The 21,892-nt window shown below is 33.5% G+C and overlaps 1 protein-coding gene across 1 annotated transcript; it reads right to left on the reverse strand.

Moving 5' to 3' along the window:
- Positions 1-7,946: 7,946 nt before the first annotated feature.
- LOC145610485 (anthranilate N-benzoyltransferase protein 2-like) lies at positions 7,947-21,704 on the reverse strand. The gene is made up of 4 exons (XM_081665814.1): positions 21,017-21,704; positions 19,212-19,888; positions 8,118-8,227; positions 7,947-8,001 (listed from the first exon to the last, which is right to left on the reverse strand). The coding sequence occupies exons 1-4, from the start codon at positions 21,702-21,704 to the stop codon at positions 7,947-7,949; spliced, it is 1,530 nt and encodes a 509-aa protein (XP_081521940.1).
- Between the last annotated feature and the right edge of the window lie 188 nt (positions 21,705-21,892).

Below are 21,892 nucleotides of genomic sequence, written 5' to 3' on the forward strand. Positions count from 1 at the left end.
CGCGCCCCATACTTGTCCCGCTTCCGCTGAGCCGCTGCCGACACAACACGACCAGGAAAATATTATTATTATTATTATTATTATTATTATTATTATTATTATATATACAAAGTACATAGAAAATAATATTGTAATACTAATAAAATAACTACGAAAGTAAATGGTATTATTAATATATATGATAAAGCAAGTTGGGTAGCTAATAAATGCAAAGTATAAAATTTACTCAAAAAGAAAACGTGCAATTAAAATATTTTCTCAAAAGAAATACTTGTCAACTAAAAAACCGGAGGTAAGTATAATATATATGATACATAGTATATAATTAATATTGTTTATTTTTTTTAAAAAAAGTACTTATTTAATATAACCTCATTATAATTTTTTGGAACTTATTAGCCGGATTTATTTAACATATTAGAACTTATTGAACCTTATTGTAATTTATTTGAACTTATCTGAACTTATTAGGCTTAAATTTTATTTTTATAAGGTAAAGAGGACATGCCTTTAATACTACTACCTCCGTTACATATAATTTGCAATGATTAGACATTTTTCCTCTCTACTTTATGTCAAATCGTTGCAAATAATATGTAACGGAGGTAGTACATATAGTATTTAAGTGTAACCCTAATTTTTCCATCATTACTATTGTGAATGCTTTTTTTGTTTGTTTGTTTTGGAGACCATCATTAATGCCTGTTATTATGAGAGCTATGATTTGGCTTAATTATATTAGGCTCACATATAATTATTTTATGAAATTAAAAACATTGACATGTGATTTGATAAGATAGGCGGATATTTTATTATATATATATAAAAAAAAAAAAAAAAGATAAGAAGATCGATATGTGATCGACATCAATCAATAAGAGTACTCATTTACAAAATTATCACTTTCCCTCCCTCTAAATAATGAGGTTTTGTATGCTTATTATATTAGTTAATGAAAGTCTAATATGATGATGTGAGCATAGGAAGTGGAATTTCAGTATAGATTTATAGCAAGATATAATTCTCCCAAAATGAGTTGCTTGCCAAGTTTAAGTCCCCTTATGTTGAGGAAATTTACATGAGTTCTAATAAATTCTTGTGCTCAATTAAATCAACTATGTTACTAAATTTGTGCTCAATCAAATCATGTTACAATACTTCGATCCTATTTGAATATCTAGTGGTTAATTAGCATTTTGTATTTAGCCTTTGTACTTTGTTTTTGTACAAATTGTTTGGTATATACGAAGTAGTTATTTGATTATAGCTTTAATTTTTCATTGAACAAAATGACCATAAGAATATGGGTGTCGGGAATAATTAATTAAATTCAATGGTATGAATGCGATCTGTTTGGCACATTTAGGTTGTTGGGAATTAAATAGATTCAATTATATGATTTATATTAAACTTGCGACTTATGATTTACAAATAAATGAAGCAACCAAAAAATCCTAATATGCTATACAAAAATATGGATTACAGTGGTGAGAGGTCCACATGTTCACTATTTTCCAAAAAAACAACTAATTGTTGGATGGTTGGCTCACTTGGTCAAACTCTTATTTGATCAGAGAGGTTTAGGGTTCGAATTCTATTTAGACTATAAAAATTGTGAGGATTGATGCCTGATCAGGGTCTACCTTATCATTAAAAAATACTAATTCCAAAAAAGAATTGTTTTACTTTCTTTAGAGTAAAAAGTACTCCGTACGAGTATATTACAACGCATATGCATGCTAGCAATAACTACATTACGTATACTTCTTTTTTTTTTTTACTTTTTTTTTTTTTTTTTTTTTTTTTTTTTTTTTTTGTAATTGCACTATTTGGATTTTAACATTATTTACAAATGCAACCTGCTTTGGCCATATTTTGTAATTAATCCGTAAGGAAAAACATAGTCATATGTGTTTTGGGGTATTTTTTGGAATCCCTTAGGATACTGGTTGCGTTCGCCTGACAAGTAGATTCGGACACCTGCAAAACAACTAATATTCTGTTCGCCTCCGAATCTCCGATGATCAAGTTAGTGACCGAAAACAGAAAAGCTAGAGAGAGAAAGTAGAGAGAATTTGGAGCTATTTAGTTCAATGTTATATCCCAATTCACCCCTCCTACCATAAATGATTGGGGTATTTATAGGGGTGAAAAATTGTGCCCCTTTTTGTACCCTAAATTTCCGCGCTCTAATTGGTTGCACAATCAGGTGATGACACATGTCAGATGGGGGCGCCGTTTTGATTTGCGACATTCTCGGGATTTGGGCTTCTGATGTAAGGAGGCCCTTAACTCTCTTTTCAGGTGCTCTTTTTAGGCTTACACGTGTCATCTTCCCATAGTGACACACCACGTGTCGCTATGGGATTAAGATACCCTAAACAATATGGATTCTACTTAAATTCGTCTCAATATCTACTATTTAAATATTGAATTTTTTTTTTTTATAATTTTTAATAAAATACGAAGTATAAATAAAGATATCAATGAATTAATAATTGCATTGATAAGCATAAAATGACAAACAGTGTAATTAAAAAACATTAAGAAAGTGTTTTTATCGAAGGTCGTGGATTTGACTCTCCTAGCTTTCATTTTTCAGTTCTTTATTTTGATCGCACTACCCAAATGGTATCAAATCCTAATAACCACAAAAATTTGATCACATTGAGCAAGATTTTTTTGGTAATTCTTGTTAAGGTGAGACTGATGATGTAATAGATTTCTTCTAAACTTAAAGACTTGTCAAATTAAATTTTATTTTTTGTTTTTGGCAATTCTTTTGACATGTGCACACTTGTAGACACCAAAAAAAAAAACCCTCTTCAAATAAATTCCAATATAGAAACAACCATCATTGCCTAATTTGGTTCAGTTCGCATAATGTATTAAAGAATTACTCGAATGAATTTTTTTTTTAATTTCCCCTAGCCAATTATCATTTCCAAAGCAATTTTATTCATTTCAATAGCCCAAACACTTTTTCTATAGCCTAAAATATACAAAATTTAGCTCGATTTTCTTTTTTCATAATTGCTGCTCAAAACCAAGCAAATCTGATTTCCAAGTCTCATAAATATTATTCAAATATTATTATCGCAATATAGATGAACATTAAACTCTTTTTACATGACCCTAATTGGAATCTCATTGATCTAGGTTACATTCATGTAGTTGTGTTTATTAGAAGCCCACCTAACAACAAATTGCTATATTTGGTAAATCCTATCACACACTAGCACAACCAAGCAAAACACAATCAAATTGAATGATCTCACCATTAAGGCCTTGGCGGCCGCATGGCATCCATCAACAACAAATATATTGAGTCCACTTGACAAGTTTATGATATAAAAGTTCGTTCTATTCCAAATCATATACTCCCTCTGTTTTTAAATACTTGCTCCACTTCCTTTTCCGGCCATTTTTAAATATTTGCTCCATTTTCTTTTATGGAAAGCTTTTACAATATTTAATTCATTTCTCACAGTTAGTGGACCCAACATAATACACTCTCTCCTCCTATTCTTCCACTACTTTTGTTTTTTTACAATTTTTTATTTTCTCAACTACCCCACTACCTCCATATTTTATTACTTTTTCCAATTTCTCCTAAACTCCGCGTATGGAGAAATGGAGCAAGTATTTAAAAACGGAGGGAGTAATACAATAAAAGAGTAATTCTTATCCTTATAAAGTGGTCAACTTGATCTCTTTTCTTTTTATCCCACATACTACCTCCGTTAACAATTATCTACAACTTTTACCAAAAATGGACGCTAAAGATTATGTGCAACATTTTCAAACCTTTCTATATTTAGTAAAAAAAATTTAACAAATTACAAAAATGCCCTGACTTAAAACTTTATAACATCAATTACATTCTTAAAAACATGATTAATTAATTACTAATCTAACTGCTTCTATCAAATTTAATTCATCTCCCCCAATAACTCATTGAAATCAACCAAACTAGTTCAAAATCATCCAATTTCTCCACATTCAACCCTATTTTTTCACCTTCTTCATCTTCCCCATTACCTTTCTCCCTCCTCCTTCAAACTCATTCTAGATCTGGTACTACGAACAAGAAGACAACGTAGGTTGTTGTCAATGGGTTGGATGGGTAATCAGTGGGTGTGGCGGTTTCTTTGGTGGTTTTGGGTTTGAATTGGGGTGGGTCGTGATTCTGGGTTCGAGTTAAGGGTTTAGTTTCTGGTGGGTTGGTTATTTTCGGTGGGTGGATTTCGGTGGGTGGTTTTCGTAGGTGGTCGTTTTCGGTGGGTGGTCGTTTTTGGTGTGTGGGTTTTGGTGGGTGATCGTGGATTTAGGTTCTGGGTTCTGGTGGTTGGGTTTTGGTGGTTCCGTTGGTGGGTTTTGGAGGGTGGTCATCGATCTGGTTTTTGGTGTGTGTTCGTGGAGGTGGTGGTTTTGTCGGTGGGTTTCGGTGGCTGGGACGCTGGATGGTTCTTTCATTTTAAAAATTTTTTTTTTTTAAGATTTGGATTGATTAACTATTAATGACATACCCTTACTTTTTGTTAAGCACCATTAAGAAGTTTTGCATTGGAGTCCGTTCCTCTCCCCCAAAGTTGCACATAATCGTTAACTAACGGAGGTAGTATACTCAATTGTGTGGTTTGAAACTATGTAAACTGATAGAATATACGATAGATATTATTCTGTTATAGTAGGAGATATATTTTGTGAATATTTGTAAATATCTTTTGAGTTTCCTAACGTGATTAGGACTCACGATTGTAACCCTATACTAGGTTAGGTCCCGTGCCATGCACGGTTATTGACAAAAAAAATTATGTACGTATATACTTATCAGTGATCATATATTGTAATATCTCATTTGTAGTCATTAATTTTTGTCTATCTCAATTGTATCCTTAAAACGGATATTGTGTTTGCCACATAAAAACTTATAGTGGAAGATTGTATTTTTTAAAAATATTTACAAAGATTATATTTTGCTATTCTATTTTCCATATTAATTAGTTAATTGAATGTGAATATTTAAAAAAGATAAATATCATTTTTTTTTATTTATATAGTAATTAAATTACAAAATTTTCCTTAAATAAATATTCTATTAATTTTTTTTTTTAAAAAAATACTAAGGACACACCAGAAACTGACATGTGCCATTGCTGGTGTGTCTTTTAATATATATTATTGATTGATTATTGATTATTGATGATATTGATTGATATATTCTATCATAAACTACTCCCTCCGTCCCTAAATTATATTCCTACTTCTCTCTATTATGTAAGGAATAAATGCTAGAAATAGGAATGCAATTTAGAGACGGAGGGAGTACTTTCTTTGTTTTACAAATATTACAACAAATACTATTTTAATAAGTTTCATACTATAACATTTCTCTATTTATACATGTTTTCTCTCTTTCTTGCTACTCACCATGAGTCCATATCGATCTTTATTCCTCTCTAATCTCTCTATATTCTTAAAATTCGTGTTCTATCCCCATGTTGCAATATTTAGAGAACAAAGGAAGTATAAATTCAATAGTAAAATATGAGACCGCCATCTCAAATTAGCTCTGTTAGTTTTCACTACACATTACTCTCTCAAATTCTCAACTACTTGAAAGCTCACATGATGATTTATGAGAGCTGCGGCTTGGATAATATATTATATGAATACCTTTGAATCGGATGGGCTGTTTAATGCCAGATAGTTTTGAGGTATATGGCTGACTTTTGTCCCTACTTGACAAGTGAGCCTTGCAATCAAGGCTACTTGCCTTCCTTCCCATTTTTTTATTTTAAAATACCTTTAATTTGCACTCTACAATAACGAAACCCCCAACTAGAAGAGCCTCCACACGTTTATAATGACGAACTAGTTATTGGCCCGGGTGATGCCCCGCTTCATTATAATTTTATAAGTTTGATACAAACTAAATTTATAAGGTTAATATTCAACAATCTTTATAATTAAGGGCCTGTTCACTTCAGCTTATTTTCAGTTCAGTACAGCTCATAATTTCCTTCACTCAGCTCATAAAATATTCAGTTTAGTTTAGTTTAGTTCAGTTCAGTTTAGCTCCAAGTTCAGTTCAGTTCAATTCAGTTTGATCAGTTCAGTTCAGTAAATGTGAACAGACCTCTAAGTAAATGAATATAAAATAATAACTATTTAATTGCATTGATATACATAGGATATATCAAATTTTTATGTTGTATACAAATAAAATATCAAAATACTCACCTACAAAACTTGTTCCAAGAGGCCAGGGTAAGTGAATCGTTTCCAACGATTATAATTTGTGGCTAATTACTCATTAATTACTCACCATTCATTATTCAATTGTAGAATTCCAATTGATTCACAATTGATCATCGAGTACAATCTTTACAAATTGCTCCAATTCAAGCAATTCAATAATGATATAATATGATTATTCATTAAGACAAATAATTAAGACCATTATAAATAATGTCGGTTACAAACTTTGAATTGGAAGAAAAAACTTTTTTTTTTTTTTTTTTTTTTTACTAATAATTGAAACATCATTGACATGAATTGCTTATGTGGCAAGTTTATATGTTTCAAAAAATAATGTGGCGTAATAAAACAAAAAAATTGACACATGGCGGAATGACACTCCTTACCTTGGAGTTTTAATAATAATATAGATACTTCTTTATTTTTTTAGTTGCATCAGCCCATCTATACTTATTATCTATAAATATAACTAAAGTAACAATCACTGACATCATCCCCTATTTAAATTGTACAGATGTCAAGTTATGGTAAAACAATTTCCCGCCTATTATTATTATTATTATTATTATTATTATTATTATTATTATGTTTTTGAAACCTTCTTATTTTTTACCTTAAATTATTAAATTATATATACGGAGTATTTTTTTTAAGACGATTGTTATATTATGTTACTTTCTACTTATTTTTCTTACATTATTATGGATTTATAAAAACTATCTGGCTTCCAAATATAATTACTCCCGATTAAAGAGTACTTCGTATTGTTAAATTAGTTAGATTTTAATTATCTTCAAAATTATTTAGATCTAAGGGCATGTTCACATTTACTGAACTAAGTTGAACTGAAATGAATTGAACTGAACTGATTGGAGCTGAGCTAAACTGAACTGAATTAAATAGAGTTGAAATGAATATCATGAGAGAAGGAAATTAAGAGCTGAATTGAACTGAAATTAAGCTAAAGTGAACAAACCCTAAATACCATTGCAATTAATGGTTTTGTTTCTATATTTCTTTCTCATATGAGGTACATATATAAAATATATTTGTTTCAAAGGAATTTTTTATGTCGTGCATCGCACGGGGCTAATTTAGTTTATAACTATAGATCACCGTGCATGGCACTGGATCTAATTAACCTAGTTATTATTATTATTTATTATATTTATTATATATTCAAAAGCGTTTCTAAAAACGTTTATGTCTCACGTGCGCCACATCACCACTCAATAATCAATGGCATCGTGCCACATCACAATTCAATATTTCATGACAATGTTACTAAAAAACGCATAGAAAGAGGTTTGAACCCCTAACTTCATGGAATGAATATCACACATCTTGCCCTCCTAATTACTAACAATAATTTATGCTCCATTCATCTACATAAATGTAGAATAAAAAAAACAACCAAACTAAAAATAAATGAAACTCATATTACTCTTTCAATTCTTTTTAATATTTTAACATTATATTCTAAATTATTAATACTAAAAAAATTCAAACACTTCACTAAAAAACAAAAAAAAAAAAAAAAAAAAAAAAACTCTAAGCAACATCCTAGGTAACGCCTGGGTCACCACACTAGTTCTATATTAAAACTAGCAAATTCCTAATTTAATGTACTCCCTTCTTGTGTCAAAAAAAAAATGTACTCCCTTCTTTCAGAAATGTTTGACTCACTTTGCATTTCTACGGTCTCCAATAAACATCTTTGACGATGAATGTCTTTGGCTATATATATGTGAAAATCATAAAAAGTTTATATTTAAAAAGTTTAGCAGAGAATCTAATAATAAGAATTCACATGCTAATGTATTATCATTGTATAAATCCACTCCGGAACTAACTGAGTTCCCGAACAAGAACATGAAGACAACAAGTTGAGAAGACTAACTTGGTCTGCGTTGAAGACATCAAGTTCCATAAGAACTTGGCCTGCGAAGTTCCAGTAGAAATACTGGAGAAGTAAAGACAGCAGGAACTCAGTCTTGGACTGCGTGAAGCCCAAGTATCCTGACTTACAATATTTGACGAAGCAATTTAGTTTTGTTTAAGTTTATATTTTCTAAGATTGCTGTAAATATATTAGATTAGTTTTATGCATGAAATTTATTAGAAACGTGACAAGCTTGGCAAGCTTAAAATAGGAAAGTTTAATTTAATTTATGAAAATATTAAATTCTCTTAAAGATTTTATTTTGTAAAAATCGGTTCTCTTAAAAAGATATTATTCTTTCATGAATTTGAAATTAGTATAGTGCACCCGGGTACACCATGCGCATGGTGCACCCGAAAAGAACATTACGCTTATTTTAAAGAACATTAGAAAAAAAAAAAGAACATACGAGTGTTTGAAAAAGAACATGCTAGTGTTTGAAAAAGAACATGCATACTAGTGTGTAGGAGTTTATAGGTACTACGCAGCGGAAATAACATATATGAATCATATTCAATAAAGTACCTAATCCCAAGAATCACATGCATAACACACAAGACACATAATCATACCTTTGAAGCGTGAATTCCACGAAGCTATTCGACAGGCAAATCAGGGAGAGAATAGAGCCCCAAGTGTTGCTCCTCTACTTAGTCCACGAGATTCGAACGAGCCGTCTACCAATACTAGATTGGTCGAGTGATTGAGGAAAACCGCGATCACCACCTTTTCGGACAACCGACCACCGCACGAACCACCACCACCACGAGACACCACCGCGCCTAGGAGGAGGAGAGAGCCGTGAGAGAGGGAGTATGAGAGGGGGTTGGTTTCGTGTTTGCTAATTAGGGTTTGATCTAAATGATCAGTTAATTCCTTGCCTGCAAACCTAGACACCTAGTCTATTTATAATCTCATTATAATTAGACTAGGGCACGAAGCCCAATAGCCTCCCAAAGCCCTATATGGCCGGCCACCTAGAGTGATGAGGCCCATGATGGGCCTCGTCCTCTAATGCTCGATCTAGCCCCTTTGTGTGACCTTATAGGATCCGTCCAATTGGGCTTTGGCCTATTTTACTAGTCCAAAGATCGTAAGTACCTCTAGCTATGGCAAAACGACGACCCAAATGTCCGGACTTAATTATCTCCATAATTTGATCCAATTATATATCTAGTAATTGCACACGACGAAGACATAACTCCTTCAATCTCCCACTTGTCTGAGACAAGGGTGCAATATTCAAATTCCTTAAGTCAATGTATATGTCGATTTGATAATATGATTGCATCACATGTCGAGATCATATTAATTTACAAATCGTTTCTTGAAATCTGAGTTAGAATTACAAAACCAAATGATTACTGAGTAATGCATTTGAACGCGGCCACGTATTTTCTGAATTCTCCCTCTTCAAGCGGCCATGACACATTTCCTAATTTAATAGGTAGACTCTATCCAATCTTGTGGCAACAAGCCTCCCACTCAACTTCTGAAATAACCGGGAAACATCCTTTATAATCTCCAGTTACGGGTAGACGTTTGAATGTACCACAGTTATAACATCCATTGAATGAAATCAATGTTCCACTCATGTCAAAGGAATCCACTAATATATACGGAAGCTCTATACTTGAACTTCAAAGTAGGTCAATAGTTCAATCATGCATCATTCATGCATATCCAAGTGATTGATCGAGCATCACTATGCCCCTATAGCCCATGAAACCGAGCTATCCAATCAATCTTACATGCTAGTCCATTTATTGAAATCATTTATGTCCACTTTAATGATTTCGAACTAGGAACTTAAATAATATACGGATTTTGTTCACCTGTGGGGTTTCATACACCAGGTCTCTAAAATAGATAACCTGATGAGCCCATCAATCCATAATTATTTTGGACATTTTATTTAATTTCAAAACCATAATTAAATAAGAGAAATAATAATTTCTGTTTTAAACATAATTCTGCAAATTGATGTATTTTCTTATGTAATATGTTTCCACAAACATACACAACTTAAATTTACATAATTTGCTTCAATCCAAGACTTTAATATGACTTTCATACCTTTGTCTATGGAAGGGGTTTAGTGATTTCTCACTCATAATAAAACTTTGCAGAACGTGACCTTCCGCTGGTCAATGATCTCATAACTGAGGCGATATCTCATATCCATTTGTTTTGATTTGTGATGTGACCCTGGCTCCTTTGTCCTTGTGCAAAGGTGACCCTTTAGTCATATTACATTTTAATCCGAACTTCCTCTAAAACTATCCGACTATAGCTTAATACACGTATTCTGACATTGAGCATGCAATAGTGCTCTGCTTTGAACTCTTCAAGCTCACTGTACTTCTCCATACTAACAAAATTGTGCGTCTAGATCAAAATCTAGAGTCATCTTGCCTGTTTGGAGAGAACTTGCATTCGTAAAACTCTTGACAACTTGTTTATCTTTAACACCATAAACTAGAAAAATTCCTTTAGTGCTTCTCAAGTACTCAAGGATTTGTTCTTGGTAACTTTCCGTATGCTTATTCTGTATTTGCTTGAAACTTGCTACACATGCACAAGTCATATGTAACAATTTTCTTTGTACATTTCATGGTACATGTAATGGTCCCTTTTGCAAAAGTATTAGGTCCACTGCCTTTACAACTCAACTCAACTAGCTTTTAGGGCACTGAGTTTTACTGAGTGTAAAACCATGAAACATGGGAAAAGATCCTCTCTTAGAATTTTGCATCTTGAACTCGTCAAGAACCTTATCAACATAAGTCTCTTGATTAGGTCCAGTCATCCTTCAAGATTCACTTTGTGGATTTTGATTCCCAATATGTACTCAACATCTCCTAAGTCTCCCATATAGAAACAATCTTTCTAACCATTGCTTGACTTATTCAAGTATTGATATATCATTTCATATGAAATGTATGTCAACTACATACTAGACTAAGAAGACCAATTGCTCCCACTAAACTTCTTGTTTCTACAAGATTTCTTTTCATTCTTCCAAGGTAATCAAACTGTTTGATTTCCTAATGAATATTCCAACTCCCTGATGCTTACTTCAATCCATAAATGAATTTCTGAAGTTTACAAAACTTTCTAGGAATTTCTGAAATTCAAAACTCTTAGGTTGTATCATATACATGCCATCCATCAAGAACATTTCATGAAGGTGATTTTAATTTCCATAACTAGAAATAATCCGAATAGGCTTACATGACTAATAGGTTTAACCCTATTTGTAAGACTATCATGGACTAGCACATCTTTACAGACATGGAGTCCATTCTGGATTTCTTGGCTTTAAGCCACTTCCTGAGTTGGCACTTGTCCAAAGCTTGCTTGTAGGTATGGATTCCAACCATTCCAATAGGAAAATTTTAGAATCCACCTTTTACTAGAATTCCAACAAACTGTTTGTTTTAATCCTAAGTAACCTACGATAGGTGTGAGCGACAATAGAATTAATCTCTTCAACTTTTGAAGTATTTCATTCTAGTAGGACGATAGAAGTCTCGCTAGTTGAATTAGCTTGCTTCGACACACGTTTCATCAAATTAGCTGATTTCATGCGCATTCGTCTCTGATGTAGTGTTATCTACATCTCTTTGTTGCTCGTCTCATCGAGATCTAACTTTACTCCCACTTGGCTTTGTAGGAAGACATTTCTTTCTATAAAGACACTATCGCGAGCAACAAACATTTTGTTTCTACGCGATTGTAGGAATAATACCTCTGATTTAGGGTTTATTATGTCATCTTTGTAAACATTTTACATAGATTTCATATTCCCTCAATCCTGTTTAGAAAAGATTACTTTGGAACATTTCCAGTCTTTCTATTGCTTTGGTGAAGTTTCTGTTTAGTATATTCACAATTGTTGTTGTTCTAATGCATATCCTCAAAACGATATTTGTAAATCATTAAATCTTGGATCGAACCATGGCAAGCAAAGTTTGATTCCTGCTTTATACATACATTTTAATTGTAATGTTCCTGGATTATGAACTAATTCAACAATTCTTTTAGATGATCATTTGTTTTGAGTTAAACATTTATCACAACAATCATATTGTGGTGCTAAATTGTTTATCCCAAATTTGATTTTACATTTCATTTTGGAATTTTGAACATTTCAATGATTCCAACTTTTATTTCATTAAGTAATCATCGACATATTTACTTAAATCGTTAATAAAAGCAATGAAATAGTTAAATCTCTTGCTAATTTTTGAATTTATGGTACACTCACATCATGTGTTTGTGTTTCAAAAGGTCATTTTAGCTCTTTTACCCTTTCAGTTAAAAGGTAACTTGGTCATTTTATCAAGCATGACTTCTAATTCTCAAGTGATTCATAATCATATAAGAGTAAGAGTCCATCCATGACCTTGGATGTGCAAATGGTTTATGTGACCTAACCTTACTTTATTATAAGTAAGTTTACGTTGAATCATCTAATTTTACTTTTGTGATTTACTTATATCAATGTCATAAAACCAGAATTAACTCATATCTAGCAAAATGAAAACAATTTATTACCTTGGTCATGAATCAACGTTTGTCCAAGCCAAGTAAAACCAAATCAGTATTCAAAACAAGAAAACCGAAATATTGTCTCATCAAAAACTGGAAATAGTTCTAAATGTCATGATAAACTAATCAGAAATTAAAAACTATGAAGCTATCTCTGGCCACTCAAATACTTCTAGTGCACCTTCAAGCTCCATCTCCATGCTAGTTTCACTTGTTTGCAGTTCCTGCGCAACATCATAATGTTAAGCACTGCAACTTGGTATCACATACCTTAGTGAAAGTTAAAATGATTATAACTTAATACCTGAGGTTGATGCTCCATTCTTCTTCTTGAGGAAATCAAGGTATTTCTGGCAATTGCGTTTCCAATGCCCCTTCTTCTTGCAGTAAAAGCATTCACTCTCACTTGCAACTTTGGGTTTTGGATTCGCCTTAGGCTTTTCAGGAGCCTTGGCAACTTGCTTGCCCTTGCTCTTGGCATTAGCCTTTTGCCCCTTCTTCTTGAACCCCTTTCCCTTCTGAATCATAAGAACTTCCTTCTTAGGTTCCTTAGGGATTTGTTTCTCAGCACTAACCAGCATTGCATGCAATTGACTCATAGTCTTTGCATTCGCAGTCATGTTAAAGTTCATGATAAACTGGTTGAAACTTTCTGGAAGTGAATGGAGAATGATGTCTGTTGCCAAATCATCACTAATTGGGTACCCCAGTTTCTCCATACTTTGAATTAGGCCGATCATTTTGAAAACATGATCATGAACTGTGGCACCCTTCTCCATTCTACAATCCATAATCTCACGATGAAGCTCATACCTTTCAACTCTAGCTTGTTTCTTAAACAAAACTTTGAGCTCTTCCATGATTGAATAGGCATCCAGGTCCTCAAAACGCTTTTGAAGACTAGGTTCCATAGTAGCAATCATTAAGCAAGTGATAGGCATAGCTCTATCATGAGCTTCCTTGTGCTTCTTGATATCTGCCGCAGTTGGATTTTCTGGCAGAGGTCCTGGTAATGGGGTATCAATGATATCCTCCTTGCCTTCAGATTTCAGAACAAGCCTTAGCATTCTTTCCCAGTTGGAAAAGTTTTCCCCTGTCAACCTATCCTTTTCAAGGAATGGTCGCAAATTGTAAACGTTGCTGTCATTGTTACTACGGCTACCCATCTATGTCAAAATAAGGCAAAGTTTAATAATTATGTTTAATAAATTAAATTACCACAAAACATATTCATTTGGTAACTTTAAAACACTTTATTCAATAATTAAATGATCCCAATTGAATTTTTAAGTGATTCCAAGATCCTTTATTTGTGCAATAATTGACCGGACTGAGGCCCTGCCATCAACCATTACATTTTCAAGGTGAGTAAACTCTTTACTGATTACAACTCTTGTAATTCTTGGTTGAATAATTAACCATCACATGTTTAATTATTACCCTTAGCTTCAAGGTTCTAAACTGATCTTTAGGTAACCTTGTTGAATTTAACCAATTAAAAGTGTAGAACGTGATCTACCCCCACTTCCCCAAGATATATTATGACGCTCTGCTGAGGCCGACCCATCACAAACGATCAAGGTTTTCATCGGGTTTTTAATTGGAAAAGCTGCATCAATATTACTGGGATCTAGATTCATTATGTTGTGATTATTTAGTGAACTCTAGCGCATCATCAAACAACATAAATAAACCTAAACATGCATAATCTACTAATGCAATAAAATATGACATAGTATGGCCCCTTAGTCCTAAGAAAACTAGAAATGAAAATGCTCCCACTGGAATCATCATGGATCTTCATCCACCTTGCTCCTTTGGGCCTTCACTTCATGGGCTTCTTTTGGGCTAACACCATTTGAATAACTATTCTATTTACATTAAATAAAGGTTATGAAAATACTCAACGGTACGCAGACCGTATTTAGATTACAAAAATACATCACGATACGCAGATCGTATTTAAGAATCTATGGGCCATACTAGTCTATATATAGCAACATAATATCATATATTAGAAAAGTGCCATATAATAAATCACTCAACATGCTTGTCTAAACTATAACATCTAATGATCATAATAAAGACAACGCATTTCCTAAAATATCTTATATTTTAATCATAATTAGATAATATCATATATTATTCATGACGGTTTATAAAATATCATATATTTAATTTAGTCATGAGATAGAATCAAATCATATTTTAATCTAGAAAGATAAAATCATATTTAATCTTTCATGATTATCCTAACTAATTTAGGAGATTCTATCCTAATTACTAGCCAATCAAATAATTTTATAATCAATTACATCCTAATCTAATTATGGGATAATCACATTATTTAAATCAATTATTATCCTTTTGGAATATGCTCAGAATATCCTCATCAATCTTATCCTTAATTAACCACTTTAATTTAGGATAATTATCAAAATAACAAACTAAATATGGATAATATCAAATATAACAACTTTTGAATATTTGATTTTATCCTTAAACAAAAAGATTTTATCCAAATAAAACCAACTTTATCTTTTAAAATAAAAGATCATATTTTGAAAATATTTGAACTTATCCAAAATAAAACCAATTTTATCCCAAAATAATTCGTAATTATCCTGAAATAAATTTTTTTAAAACAGAATTTTTTTTTTTGAAAAACCGCAACCACCAACGCCGCCCACCGTGGTTGGCTAGCCGAAGCTAGCCACGGTGGCTGGCTGCCGTGACAGCAGCCACTGCCGCAAGGGCAGCAGCGTGGCAGCTGCTACTGCTGGGCTGCAGGCCACCGTGCGTGGCCAGCCGAGGCTAGCCACGGTGGCTGGCTGCCTTGCAGCAGCCACTGCCGCGCAAGGCAGCAGCAGCACCAAGCTGCAGCCGTGGCAGCAGCCGTGCAACGGTTGCACGCTGCTGCCCACAGCCACCCTAGACCGCCGCCCTCCCTTCCCTCCCTCTTGGACGCCACCTGGTCGGCAGCCGCCGTGGCTGCGCCACCCAGCCGCGGTTGCCGGCCAAAATAAATTAAATTTTTTTTTTTTGTGTTTTAATTTAATTAAAATAACATTTATCCTAATTAAATTAAATTAGTCCATAAGATTAAAATTAAATCATATTCAATTTTAAAATAGGGTTCATCATAAAATTAATCCCAATTTAATTTTAACATTTAAAATTAAATCTATGATCATACATAAAACATTTTTATGCATGAATCAACCTAATTAAAATTATGAAACATAAAACAAATCGAATAAAACCAAAGTCAAGCACAAAAATCATATTTTAGGGCTTGGAATTTTCGAAATTTAGGGTTAGGGTTTTCGAAATTTTCGAAATACTAGGGCATAATTCGGTCTCTTTATGGCTATTTGAGCATAATTAAATCGCATTTAATCGATTCCAAAAGTTTAATCACATTAAAATAATAATCGAACCATAATTAAATTAATTTCTCCCTCTTAATTGATTATAAAATTAACGTGGACATCAAATAATCGTATTATTATGATCTAGCGCGTTAATGCAAGAGGCTAACTGATACCACTGAAGGAGTTTATAGGTACTACGCAGCGGAAATAACATATATGAATCATATTCAATAAAGTACCTAATCCCAAGAATCACATGCATAACACACAAGACGCATAATCATACCTTTGAAGCGTGAATTCCACGAAGCTATTCGACAGGCAAATCAGGGAGAGAATAGAGCCCCAAGTGTTGCTCCTCTACTTAGTCCACGAGATTCGAACGAGCCGTCCACCAATACTAGATTGGTCGAGTGATTGAGGAAAACCGCGATCACCACCTTTTCGGACAACCGACCACCGCACGAACCACCACCACCACGAGACACCACCGCGCCTAGGAGGAGGAGAGAGCCGTGAGAGAGGGAGTATGAGAGGGGGTTGGTTTCGTGTTTGCTAATTAGGGTTTGATCTAAATGATCAGTTAATTCCTTGCCTGCAAACCTAGACACCTAGTCTATTTATAATCTCATTATAATTAGACTAGGGCACGAAGCCCAATAGCCTCCCAAAGCCCTATATGGCCGGCCACCTAGAGTGATGAGGCCCATGATGGGCCTCGTCCTCTAATGCTCGATCTAGCCCCTTTGTGTGACCTTATAGGATCCGTCCAATTGGGCTTTGGCCTATTTTACTAGTCCAAAGATCGTAAGTACCTCTAGCTATGGCAAAACGACGACCCAAATGTCCGGACTTAATTATCTCCATAATTTGATCCAATTATATATCTAGTAATTGCACACGACGAAGACATAACTCCTTCATAGTGTTCAACAAAAGAACATGTTTGTAATTGACAAAAAACATGACACCCGAAAAGAACATTAGGCATATTTTAAAGAATATGGAATAAAAAGAACATGCTAGTGTTTGAAAAAGAACAAGCTAGTGTTTGAAAAATTGACCTTGCTTGGTTATCTTCCAGTTGGCTTCGTTACTATTTTTTTTTTCCTCCAATTGTTCTTTTTGAATAACTTTTACTTCATTGCTTTAAATATTTTTTTTAAAAAAAAAACCCCAAATTCACAAAATCAATTGACTTCAAAATTATTGACGAGAAACAATTTGCATGTACAAAATTTATACTTACATTTTACTACAAGCCATTTGTTCAAGTTTGAAGGTTGAATTGTTGAAATAAGTTCAATTTTTTTCTTGGGTTTCACTTTGAAGATGAACGTGTTTGCTGTTTTGAATTTTTTTTAAAAATAGAAAAAAAATTGAAGATAGAGAGAAAAGTTCTAGAGAGAGAAAATGATTACTTTTTTTTTGGCATAAAACCGAACTAGATTAGATAAGCATCATAAAAGGTGGGACATGGGTAAGTTATTTTCTGAAAATAAATGAAACCTCCATCCCATTTCTCGCGTTCTTTTATCAAAGCCTTTATGTTCATTTATAAACCCATGCTCTTTACAATCCTTCTTAATGTTCTTTCCGCCTTTTTTAGGGGTCTGCGTTGTACGTCTTCGGGGATGTCGTTTTGTACCGGGTGCATCATGCGCATGGTGAACCCGGGAGCACCAACCACGAATTATCATAAATTTATCTTTGTTAAGTTTTTCTGAAAAGATTTTCTTTACAAAAATGATTTACTTAAAAACGTGTTTTTGTTAAATCGACTGATTTAGTAAAATCTATCTTTTGGAAAACCCTACTTGCTATACGAGTTCATCTTGTATATAAAGTAGTAGTCACACCATTTTATAGGACTTGTGAGTTTATGCATGAAGAATCTGAATAGTGTTTAATTGTGTAAGTTTGCCAAGTCTATACTTTGTCATATTAGTTTTGGATTCCCTGTGTACCTTTCCTTTCATATACTAGAAGTCAAGTGTTTGTACTGCCTAAGTTTGATTGAGTGAATTGTTATTGCATATTGTATTGTAGGTCGCTTAAGTGAGGCTGAGTGACTCAGGGAGTACTGAGAGAATCTAAGTCCGCAGACTTAGATTGGGTACAATAGGGTTCTATGTGTAGCAAGTTCAGTCTAAAACTTGTGAGTTTATAATAAATTGTAACTTGTGTGTTTGCCCTATTATAGTGAAGTGTTTTAGTGTTGAAAATCCCTTAGAGGGTCAAAGTTTTAATTCCAGTTAGACCCTGGAAGGTTTCCTCGTAAAATACTGTGTGTTGTGCAAGTTCCTTTTATATTCTGTTTTATATTCCGCAAAAGAAGTTACTGGAACTCACCTACAATTCACCCCCCTTCTTGTAGTCCTCGTCTCAACTAACATCTGTTTATACTTTTGTTTCTAATAATGCAATACGTGTCTTGGAAACAATGTTGGACTTGGTTAACAAATAGGCTTGTGAACTGTCTTCAAGGGTGCCCTTCATATGAAACTTGAAGCTGTATCTTAGAGGTGGATTTTTCTTGTGTGAGAATCATTTGCCTTACTGTCCAAAGTGCCTATTTTTCTAGTACTGTATTCATTTCTTCACAATTTTTCTGATTTTTTTTTTTTACCATTGTCCAGGGGCAGTGATTAAGTTAACCCATGTTATTTTAAAGGAATTAATATAGTCAAAGATTAAAAAAAAAAAAAAAACATGTCAAAAGTCACAAATTAAATAACTTCCCTAATTCAATCTTTCCAAAAAAATGATAATAATAATAATAATAATAATAATAATAACTTCCCTAATTAATTAATTATTAATAACATAATAAGGGGAACCTTTCTCCGTAGTTAGAAAGTTCTTCTGTTGTTTATCATTACCTGTTGATAGGTCATTAGGTCTTGTGCTTTTTGACTGAATAGAGAAATAATATGATAATATTAAATATAGTAAGATGAATTGAACTTAATCAAAATTTATTTAAGTTGAATTATATAGAGTTGAATTGAACTGATTATGAAAAGTAAGCCTAAAAGAACAGGGTATTTAATTTGTACATATACAAAACCTTATACCTTTGGTGCACTTTGGAAGTCATACAAGTATTTCTCGAAGAGAGCCATATGAATCTTGTAAAGATTAATGTTCAATGTAAAACTACCATCTCCATGCGTGGTTGGAATCAAGAATGCTAGCCCCTCGTATTGAACACCACCATTTCCGAAAAACGTTGGACAACCCCAACCAAAATCTGCTTCATAAAAAGGTATCCTACCCCAAGAATTTATCAAAAGGTTTGGACTAGTAACACTGTCTGCCCCACGAAGAACAACCAATGGATCCGATTGCAATTCTAAGTAATCAACGGCTGATTTCAAGTATTCTACATCTTGCATTCTTTCTAGTGTCTCATGTATCTTACTTGCAGTGTACCATATCGGCTTGCTCACAATGTCTCCTACTTTGGCAATACAAGCCGCGAAGAAGACCAAGTTTCCATAATACCCTTTTAGTAGGGTTGGATCCTTCAATCTTGATCTTGCATCAATTGGTATGTAGAGTTTTACATGTTGCTCATTTGCTAATCCGCGCGCCATACATGCACTTCGCCACACATGCCCTGCTACCACCTCGAATGTACTTAGTGTGTAACCTTGATCTACTACTTTGTGTGATGCTGCTTTTAGTTTCAATGCATTTATTTGAGGTTTAGAAAGACTGAAGAGTCCTTCCATAGTCATTGCCACATCACCTGATACATGTAGTAATGTTGGTTATTTTTCATCAAATGAAATTATGAGTACGTGTAGTATTTTATGTACACTTTTTATAGTGTAGGAATAGGTACAACAGATTAATGACGTAAATAAAATTTGATTTCGATTTTAAGTTTAATTGTACCATATAGGAGGTGAGCCATATTTTAAGTGGTTTTTTGCTACTTCTATTCGGGGGGAGATAATTATAATTAACAAATATGTTCATAATGTTGTTCTTTATTCTCAATCTTGTATTGTACCTCTATTTTTTATTATTATAATTAATCTTCACTCCAATCCCCATCTCACACTCTAACCCAGAAACTTCAAACTTTCTTTCTCACATACTTCGTATTAAACACCTAAATGCTTATTAATACAAAGTTACTTGTAAGCGAAGCATAAAGAAGCATCAGAGAAACTTATTTAAGTTTTATATGGAGTATTACCACTGTTGTTATTTAAGTGCCCTACTTTGTTTTTCGCACTATTCACGTGCATTGCTTTGATCAATGTTTGTTCATTATATACATAAGATAAAACATAATCAATGAGTTCTTGTTAATCGTCTCAAAAGTTTCTAACTATCAACTTTTGATAAATTATACTTGATCATAAATCATAATCCAAAATACTGTTAATCAAAGTTCAACTGTGCATTGACAAATATACAAGTCAAAATGCATGGAGCACTAAAATAAAACTAGAGGGAATATGATTGAAATGAATAGACAAAAGGTTATAATATGTGTTGATATAATAAAAATATAAAAAAATTCTCCAAGCTAAGTATGAACTCGTAGCTAGTTCTTTCACATGAATTAATTTGGAATACATAACTTAGACTACTAAGTTACTAGCAATCATACAATCCACGCATATTGAATATGCAAATGTGTGGTATGGTGTAATTTTACAAGAAGACGAGTACTCCCTCTATTTTTATTTAAGTGCCCCAGTTTGCAAATATCAACTTTTTATAATTTATAATTATGAAAAATTAAAGATATAATTAGTTAAAGTTGCGCATTGACAAATGTGCCGGTCAAACCAGAACACTTAGATAAAAAAAGCCGAAGTAGATAACTACATTGTCTACTCGTACTTACCTGACAAAAAGCCGTGTGGTGGTAATGGTGGTAAACGTGGCTCAAACTCCAAGTGCCTAAACTTGACCTGTGGTGGGTTGCGAGGAGCAAGCTGGTGGATCAACAACCTCTCATGAACAGGAAAGACGACGAGGTCAAGACCACGAGAAAGCCTTGCCCAAGAGCTAATGAAGTACGCATAAGCAATTCCATCACCAATATGATGACGCATGGCTACACCCACGCATACACTACCACATTTGAAGCGGGTAAATTGCACCATTATTAAGGGGATTGAAGAGAGCCCCTTTGTGTAATCCCACGTAGGATTCACCATTTTACGGAACTTATCATTAGGCTTAAAGACTCCGTCTTTATCTCTATCTCCATCTACGAAATCATTAAGGGCATAGGGTGTTTCGACCTCTATGAATAGCACCCCTTCCGCGTTGCAATCTACCTCAATTTCATCATTTATCTCATTCTTCCTTAATCTACCCGCTATGGGATAGAATGACACTAAGGCTCTACTTAGAGCCTCTTTCAACACGACCATGTTGAAAAATTTTGAGGAATTATTGTTTAAGGTGTCTGGTGGCCAGTAAATGTATATAAAAGAAGTATGTGAAAAAGGCATACGTACCAGCATATCTAGTCGGGAGAGTCTAAGACTTTGATTTGGGGTCTCCCTTGCCGGACAAACCATGCTGCATTCTTGCATTTTTAAAGCTCATATTTTTATCTCCTCTCTTCATTTTTTATGGCTAGGAACGACTTTAGGGAGTCATGATGATTCAGATCTAGTTTGGAAAATAACGCTATTATAGTATTATCTTTACTTCGTACGTCATCAAAACTTGGGCTACTCATTTTAACGTAATACAAAATGTTTGATGCATCATTAAATTA

The sequence above is a fragment of the Chenopodium album genome, chromosome 24 (genome assembly GCF_948465745.1).
Source record: "Chenopodium album chromosome 24, dcCheAlbu1.1, whole genome shotgun sequence".
Taxonomy (NCBI): Eukaryota; Viridiplantae; Streptophyta; class Magnoliopsida; order Caryophyllales; family Amaranthaceae; genus Chenopodium; species Chenopodium album.